Here is a 9,033-nt window from a genome sequence, read left to right as displayed (position 1 = left end):
GTGGGATCGAATCCCACGTCGGGCTCCCTGCATAGAGCCTGCTTCTCCCTCTGCCTGTGTCTCTGCCTCTCTCTCTCTCTCTCTCATGAATAAATAAATAAAATCTTTAAAAAAAATTAAACAGAATGTGAAGGGCGTCAGCATAGCTGTGCTTTCACACGCAGCCCCACATGTATCCACACGTACGTAATCCTGGTGAGGTCTGCGGTTCCAGACGGCACCGTCTGTAGGTGAGTCTGACCCACAGATCGACACAGGTCCTCTCGAGGGCGATGACGTTGGCTGGGGTGGCATCACTGAGAGCCTGCGAGGTGCCAGGCATTGCTTTGAGAACTTTCCATGTGAAAAGTCATTAATCATCAGGAAAACCCCAGAGGTGAGTAGTATCATCCCCACGTTACAAGTGAGGAGATTAAGGCACGGGGGAAAAAAAGAGAGTCATTTGCCCAAAGTCACAAAGTGACTTCTTACTGGGTAAGAAAAAGCAAAGGCAAAATTTAAGCCCAAGAAACTGGGTTCCTGGGCTCCGGAGTTCCAGGCTGTGCTCTTAGCCCTGCTGTCACACTGCCTAATCGATCTGAATAATGCACATCTTTACCCCCAGGGTTTTTTTAAAGGGTAATCTAAGGGTCTTAAAATAATAATAACCAGAAATCCTCTCTGGACTTCTTTTTTTTTAATAATAAATTTATTTTTATTGGTGTTCAATTTGCCAACGTATAGAATAACACCCAGTGCTCATCCTGTCAAGTGCCCCCTCAGTGCCCATCACCCATTCACCCCCCCACCCCCCTCCTCCCCTTCCACCACCCGTAGTTCTGTCTCCCTTTCTGATATTTCCAACCCATTTCTTCTCCCTTTCCTTCTATTCCCTTTCACTATTATTTATATTCCCCAAATGAATGAGACCATATGTTTGTCCTTCTCCGATTGACTCTCTGGACTTCTCTCTCCCTGGATCGTGTTCATAGAAGCTGCCAGGCACCGCTGCTCACTGATGAGCTCCCTCTGTGGCCCTCTGCCCCCTCCTGTCCTTTCGGCTCCAGGCCTGCCTGAAGCTGTCTCTGCCAGAAGTGGAGACCAGAACATCCTCTCCTGCCTTCATGGCACCCCCAGTCCGCCTCGGAATCGCTGTGCCCTGGGCAGCCCCCCATCCTGTGGAGGAAACCACACAGAGGCCAGGAGCAGTACAAGCTCCTGCTTTGCTCGGACCACTTTTTTATTTTTCCAAAATGTATCATGGGAAATTCCTCACGAGCAAAATCCCTGCTGCGTCACGCGCACGTGTTGTTGGTATACATATGACCAGTTACGTATGTATATACGATTTTTTAAAATGCATGTTCTTAGGTGTGATAATGTCTTTGTGGCTTTGTTTTTTGAAGCCTTGGAGGGCATGATGCATGACATGGGCCTGGCAGGGTAGGCAGGAATTGGTGAAGAAGATGGCAAGAAGGGAGAAAATGTCCCAGGAGACCGGCTTATAATCAACAGTCATCGGGGGATTTTCCTGGGGCTGCTAGAGAAGCTGCAAAGACAGATGTGGGTTTAAATCCCCAGAGAAGGAACCCCTGGGTGGCTCAGTGGTTGAATGTCTGCCTTCGGCTCAGGGCGTGATCCCAGGATCTGGGATCGAGTCCCACGTCAGGCTCCCTGCATGGAGTCTGTTTCTCCCTCTGCCTGTGTCTCTGCCTCTCTCTCTCTCTCTCTCTCTCTCTCTCTCTCTCTGTGTGTGTGTGTGTGTGTCTCATGAATATAGACTTTAAAAAAAAATCCCTGGGGGAAGCTCACCAGTGGCAAGCCTGCCCCGAGGGACAATGCGCTGTCTCCTGGGTTCATGCGGAAGACTCCACTCCATGTGCACCCAGAAGGAGGAGACACTCACCTCTCAAGGGTTTAATAGGAGAACCTGAAACACTTAATAGGGAAGGGAATGGAGCCTATATCCCCATTCATGGAACAAACACTTGTGCTCAGCACCAAGATGCGAGGGACACATGGCTGGAACAATAAGCCTGAAGCTGAGAATCTCACGAGACCAGGTGGGAATCAGGATTCTTTCTGTAGGCCCCCTCTGCAGGTGACAATGATATGATGACAGGGTCGTACGATTTCATAGAGGTCCTATTCCTTCTGGGTGGATGGCCCTCGCAGCTCTACTTTCTAACAACCCCTGGAGCATGAGCCCTGGGCTGCAGCCACCCCCTCCTGTTCCTCACTGATGGTGGCATCAGCTCTCAGGGGTACAAGGGATGCTCATGGGGATGCAGACACCCACGGATCGAGGGTCACATCACCCACCAGGCTCTCACTGTCCCATAGGGCAGCTCTTTGGAGCGTCAAATGTATGTGATCTCTTTGGGAGTTTCCAATAAGAGGAAGAGTAATACTTCCTGAAGGACACCCCGGAATATTGCGGAGCAGACACTTAGAGGAAACAATGGAATTAGAGCCTCTCCAAACGGTGCCTGCGCCCCCGAGGAGATGGGTGGTGTTGGCCAAGTCACCGTGACGTGCCGGGCTTCAGCTTCTTCACCTGTAGAAAGGCGTAGAACTCTTCCTTTCTCCAATTGGACAGCCCATGGGAAAGTTATATGTAAACGTCACAGGGAAAGGGTCACGTTTATTGCTTCCCAGCCACCACCTATAATAAGATCATTAATAGGACAGGATAAAGCTCCCTGGGCACCCCAGTCCCGATCGCTGGGTCCAGGTCAGTGCCCGGAACAGAGTGGGTGCTCAGTAGATGGTGTCGACGAGATGGGCCAGGCCACAGGGGACTAGCGGGCTAGGCCCCCCAGGGCATCCCGGTCCCCAGGGCCCCGTGCCCAGCCCCACCGGTCAGGCCCAGTCCTGCTCTCCGCCTCTGTGCGCCTCGCCCTCGGTGTCTCTGCGGCCCGGGCCGTCCCCACGGGGGGCTCTGTGGCCCACGTAGGAGCAGTCCCCGAGCTGGGGCACAGCCCGGGGACAGCGGGGGCCCCTCCTGCGCCGGGGACAGCAGCGCAGCCCCCCGGGCCGGCAGCGACAGTGAGCCTGGGCGGCCCACACGTAGGCGCCCACGGGCAGGGCGAGCAGCGCAGCGCTCAGCACCACGGCCACGTGCAGGAGGCGCTCCCGCGCGGCCAGCTCGCCCTGCGCCCGGCCCGTCACGAAGACCACACAGCGGCCCCTGCGGGCGGGCTGGCCCTCCAGGCTGAGGCATGCCTCGTACTTTGTGCTGGGCTGCAGGTCCTCCAGCCCGTACGTGTTCACCCCAGGGCCAATGTGCACCACCTCGGGCCTGAGCGTTGCATCGGACGCGATGTAGAGGGTGAACCACGGGTCCCGGGGGCCGTCGGCCACCACAAACCACTCCAGCAAAATCCCGTGCACCGTCTGCCTGACCACCCGCAGGTCGATGTAGGCCTCGCCCTCCGAGGGCAAAGGAGGGGCGCGGGCAGCGGCCGGGGCCCGGGTGGGCTGCACGTGGAGGGCGATGACCAGCGCGCTCCGGCCCATAGAGTTGGAGGCCACACAGGTGTAATTGCCTCTGTCCACCAGGTGGGCTGCAGGTATGACCAGTTCGGACAGGGCAGTGTCTTCTGCAGCCGACGAAGTCAACACTGGGTGGAGAGAGAGCAAAAGGGCTCTGAAGGGCGCGTCCCTGCTAGAAAGCTGGACGGTGCCCAGCAACACCCGTTCTTTGCTTTTTTCCTGAGCTGGAGGTGACTGCCTACCAAGCTTACGTTCCTGGTATTGGCCTCTCAGCAACCCTATAAGGTAAGTACCCCCTTTTTACTCATAACAAGTTGAGGACTGGAGTGATTCAGCAACCTGCCCATAGAGACATGTGCTCAGAGGCAGTGGCCGTCCTGGAACCTCATTCTTCTGCCTACGAAGACCACACTTCCAGCTCCACTCGCTGCTCCAACCAAACCACCAGAAGCCTCGCTAAGCTAACAGCATGGTTGGGGACAGATCTCTAGCAACTGTGGGATATTGTGAGCTTCGAGAATCGCCTTCCTGGGGGCTCCTGAGTGGCTCAGTGGGTTAGCTTTCAACTCTTGGTTTTAGCTCAGGCCGTGATCTCGGGGTCATGAGATCAAGCCCCAAGCTGGGCTCCATGCTCGGCAGGGAGTCTGCTTCTCTCCCTCTCTCCCCCTCTTCTGCTTCCCCTCTCTCCACTCATGTGCACGTGCTCACTCTCTCTAAATAAAAATAAATAAATCTTTAAAAAATTGTTTAAAAGAATTGCCTTTTTAGCTCCCAGGTGCAGAAAGGCTCAGAGCCTTGAGCCAAATGCCTGGATTCTATCCCTTACTAAGAGTATGGTGCTAAACCAGTTGCTTAGATTCTCCTGGCCTCGATTTCTTCATCAGTAAAACGGGATGATAATAGTTTAAGTTTGTTAGTAAGCACTCAGTGTAAGCTGTTGTCATTACTGAGAGGATAATATAACATGGTACCAAAGGCACTGACTACAGACCATTAAAAAAGACATCTGCCTGCATCTCACTGTTCTTCAAGATGCTACGATAATAAATCCTACATTTCTCCTTCATTAGTATTTAATCTCAACCCAATAAGATGTGATTAAAATGATAGGAAAAACTCAACAGTTCAGTTCCTTAGGTATTTTTTTTAATCTTCCAGCGGCTTATCACCATGCATAACAAATATCTGGGTAACTGACTGTATTTCTCAAGCTTTACTCAGATAGGTCTAGCTGTCTTCTAGACAACTTTAAGATATCCCAAGGGAGACCATCCCTGTCCCAACCCTGCAGGGTAACATTAAAGGGGATTCCAGCTGAGGTATGAAAGCACACCATAGAGTTTCAGGACATGAGAGGCGGGTCTGAATCCCAGTGATGGGGCCCATGGAGGTCACTTCCTCACCTGGGTCCCAGGATTACAACTTCAAGCCAGTAAGGTCTGAACAACAGAGTGGTGGGAAGTGTAAAATTCAGTCAACGTCTAGGAATTCCCAACCTTGCCCAATGGTAAGAATTACTTGGGGAAAGGAGGAGGGGAGAAGGGAGAACACTTGTTAATAGGCGTTAATCTCAGGCCCACCCCTGGACACAGGAAATCTGAATCTCCAAGGCAGGAGCCTGGAGATTTTATTTCAAACAAGTACCCCGGTTGGGTCTGCTCCAGCAATTTTAGGCAATCAATAATAGATAATCTCTAGAATCAGTCCTGGTCAGAAATTCTATGACTTAAGAACATACAGTGTAGTATTTTGCATCTAGAACACTCTTAAGGAATCTATCTGTTCATATATAATTTATAATATTTATACAATATGTTAAGTCTACTATAATATATATTTACACATATATAAATTATATATAATATAATTTATATATAATATATAATATTATATATAATATAATTTATATATAATATATAATATATTATATTATATATAATATAATTTATATATAATTATATATTTTATATATATGTATATCCCATAGAGGTCTGTATGCAACATTTAAAATCATTCCAGATGGTGGAACACTGTCTTGGAAACGTCCCCATTGTGGTGGGTATAATTCAGGCCAAGCCCAGTCTTACCCACACCCTCACTTCACGATTGACCCAGTTTAGAACCTCTCTATTGAGGAGAGAGTTGCTGTGGACCTCACCATTTCCCCCAGATACACTGAGAGGGCGCACGTGGCTTACCATCAAATTCCCTCCACATGCTCAGGGGATAAGTCCATGCAATGGTTGGTGAAGGGCTGGCCTGTGCCAGGCATCTCAGGGTCACATTATGTCCCATCTGGACGGTGACACTGGCACTGGGGGTTGAGATCTGCGGCTTCCTGCAAGCACTGAGCTCAGTTTCGTGAAAAAGCTGCCCAGCCTTGGAGAGAGGGCGTTGGCACATCAGGTAGGAATTCACCAGGATGACCGGGATGCTGATGGAATTCACAAATTGGACAAATCCCCTCAGGCGACAGTCACATAGCCAGGGATTGTTGTGCAGTGCCAGCACCAGGATGGGGACAGTCTTGGCTCCACAGCCAGGCTGCCGTTGTTTCCGGTAGGCCAGCCAGTTCAAGAAGACACTCTTGGACACAACCGTAAGCCTATTGGAGGATAGGTCAAGGTAGGTCAGGTTGACCAAGAACTGAAGCGCTAGCTCGGGAAGCGCATCAATCCTGTTGTGCTTGAGATCCAACACCCTCAGGAGAGGGGTGGCTTGGAATGCTGTCCATGGTACTGAGCGGAGCTTGTTCCCCTCCAGTCTCAGCTCTTTTAGTTCTGACAGGTGCTCCAGGGCTCCCAGGTGTATCACAGTGATGTTGTTAAAATTAAGCCAAAGGTGTTCCAAAGTGCTCATGTTGATGAAGGACCCTCGAGGTAGTTCATATAAGGGCGAATTTTCAATCCTCAACCGCTTTAACTCTTCAAGAAGGTTCCTTGGGATCTTTCCCAAAGAGATAGACATACACTGCAGAGTCCTGTACAAGAAACCACAAACTCTTTAAGATGAACGTCAGTGGGGCGCCTGGGTGGATCAGTCAGTTAAGCCACTGACTCTTGATTATGCTCAGGTAATGATCTCAGGGTCCTGAGATGGAGCCCCACATTGAGCTCCCAGCTCAGCGGGGAGTCCGCTTCACCTCTGTCTCACACTCTGCCCCTCGTCCCACCCCTGCATTCTCTCTCTCTCTCTCTCAAATAAATAAATAAATATTTTCAAAAAATATAAACATCAGAGAAGTGAGATTAGGTTTATTCTGGCATTAGAGGTATGAGTTAAAAGAAAAAATATATGTTATTCACTTGAAATAAGAGACCCATATGGGTGAAAGTGCACAGTTCTCCGAAGTTCAGAGCCAACTAGAGATTTCACTGACTTCCTGCCACATCTAGGCCTGGTCCCACTCCACATCATCCCCAAAGAGAGCCCATCCCCTAGAACCCCCTGGCATCTTGTTAGCACAGCGCACCTGCCGAAACTGTCCTCTGAGCAGGTACATCCTGGCTGACAGGATGGCTGAGCGGCATTTGAATCCAGAAAGACCAGGACTAGCAGGAAATAGTGAGAAACTGAAGCCATACTGCTCTGCAAGAAACTACCTTGCAAGTTTTCAGTAAGTGTAGTCTAGGCTTTTGAGTGGCAAATCCTATTACTGGTAATCCGTGGTGATGCAGGTCAGCACAGCAGTGGCAAAGCCCCTGTATGCTCTGTTATGGCCTAGATCACAAGCTCAACAGAACCCATGAGGAAGGAGCTATATCTCTTAACTAAGGTCACAAAATTCACCCTTTATCTGGTTCTTGAGTCTAGAAAGCAAACTCTAAGCCAGTTCTCCTACTCAGGACTGATACCACCTTCCCTCAGTTTCTTACAGAATGATCTGAGAAACAAGCAGGTAATACTATCCTGAACACAACGGTTCGGGTTATTTGGCCAGAATCCATCTAATACTTCATCTACACAGTTGACTCCTGAAAGCTAGAATTTTCTTTCTTTCTTTCTTTCTTTCTTTCTTTCTTTCTTTCTTTCTTTCTTTCTTTCTTTCTTCTTTCTTTCTTTCTTTCTTTCTTTCTTTCTTTCTTTCTTTCTTCCTTTCTTTCTTTCTTTTTTAAAGATTTTATTTATTTATTCATGAGAGACACTCAGAGAGAGGCAGAGACACAGGCAGGGGGAGAAGCAGGTTCCCTGCAGGGAGCCCCCAATGTGGGACTCGATCCCACAACTCCAGGATCACCCCTTCAGCTGAAAGCAGACACTCGACCGCTGAGCCCCCCAGGCGTCCCTGAAAGCTAGGATTTTCACCCACTCTCTAGAAGTGAATGCAGATTGGGGGGTAACGAGATGTGACCACTCGCATCACTGGCTTTCTCCGATGCCTCATGTGATGGATTCACTCCTGTACTGCACTAGACGGCTACCTCTGCCACTTGGATGAGCGGGGTTAGAGAAGCATCATAGTACAGAGGTTTTCTGCATAAGTTAAAGTGTGTTTCTTATCCTGGATCTCACAACTTGCCCTGAATGCTGTGTATTTCACATGATAAATATGAAGGACTTATGTTTTATGTGATTTGGGGTACTTATTCAACAAATATTTATTGGCCATCTACTCTAAGCCACACACTTTCTAGGTGCAAGGAATCACTGGTGGGCAAAACTTTATAGACCCTTTGCCATGGGGTCTTCTCTCTAGTTTATGCTTCCTTGTCTTGAAATCTTTGGAAAGTCACTCAACGTACATGAGTCTCAGTTTCTCTTATGCAAAGTAATAAAATTAATAAATAGTTCATAGTGTTTCTAGGAAATTTTGAGGCTATATAAAGTACCTAACATACATGAGTTATGTTAATTCCCTTCCTACACCAACAGACTTGAAGAGCAACAAAGTCGGCTTCCTTATTACTTACGGTACTTCCTGGTGAATATTGACATTCCTTGGGTTCTCTTAATACTCATAATATACATTATACCCTACAAAAGGCCTAAAGGAAGAAAATCCGCTTAGTAGTTAGCCAGGGATGGGGGAAATGGGTCATCAACTAAGCTGATTACACTCCAGGCTTTTCATCCATGCCAGATGTATTTGAATTTCTTGTCAGTTCCACAATCTGGCCAGATCTCTGGATTTCCTCTCAAGCTAAAAATCAAACAAAGAGAGTGCAATGGGTACAAAGCTTGTGCTAGACATGGAGATGTGCAGCCTTAGACCCCTTTCAAGGCATGTGTTGATGCTCAGCTGCAAAGATTGCTTGCATGAGATCATGCCCTTCCCAAAGCAACTCATATACAGCAACTGAGGGTGAGGAGAGCCCAAGGGCCCAGCTAGTTTGTCCTGATGGGGTGAGGAGGCAACTCTGATCTCACTCCTGAGACTTGTACCATGGTGGTCAAGATTTTGTTAAGCTTGCTTTTTGGGGGAAAAAAATATGATTCAATTCACTGCAGGGCAACCCATTAATGAATTCTTTTCTCACGTCAAACAGTAAGGGCCTAAAGAGATCTCCATCCCCCACATTTTTTCCTCTGTTCATCCCATGCTATCCTCTTCAGATGAAT

The 9,033-nt window shown here is 48.7% G+C and overlaps 1 protein-coding gene across 1 annotated transcript; it reads right to left on the bottom strand.

The window, feature by feature from the left end:
• Positions 1–2,841: 2,841 nt before the first annotated feature.
• LRIT2 (leucine rich repeat, Ig-like and transmembrane domains 2) lies at positions 2,842–7,056 on the bottom strand. The gene is made up of 3 exons (XM_041748487.1): positions 6,947–7,056; positions 5,673–6,454; positions 2,842–3,602 (listed from the first exon to the last, which is right to left on the bottom strand). The coding sequence occupies exons 1-3, from the start codon at positions 7,054–7,056 to the stop codon at positions 2,842–2,844; spliced, it is 1,653 nt and encodes a 550-aa protein (XP_041604421.1).
• Between the last annotated feature and the right edge of the window lie 1,977 nt (positions 7,057–9,033).

This window comes from Vulpes lagopus, chromosome 3, assembly GCF_018345385.1.
Source record: "Vulpes lagopus strain Blue_001 chromosome 3, ASM1834538v1, whole genome shotgun sequence".
In the NCBI taxonomy this organism is placed as follows: Eukaryota; Metazoa; Chordata; class Mammalia; order Carnivora; family Canidae; genus Vulpes; species Vulpes lagopus.
Note: the sequence above shows the minus strand (reverse complement) of the source record. Positions and strands in the feature narration are given on the sequence as shown.

Coding starts and splice junctions, on each gene's coding strand:
- LRIT2 (XM_041748487.1), bottom strand. CDS start 7,056: ATGGCTTCAGTTTCTCACTATTTCCTGCTAGTCCTGGTCTTTCTGGAT. Junction 6,455..6,946: donor TCAGAGGACAGTTTCGGCAG/GTGCGCTGTGCT, acceptor TTTCTTGTACAG/GACTCTGCAGTGTATGTCTA. Junction 3,603..5,672: donor CATGTGGAGGGAATTTGATG/GTAAGCCACGTG, acceptor CTCTCCACCCAG/TGTTGACTTCGTCGGCTGCA.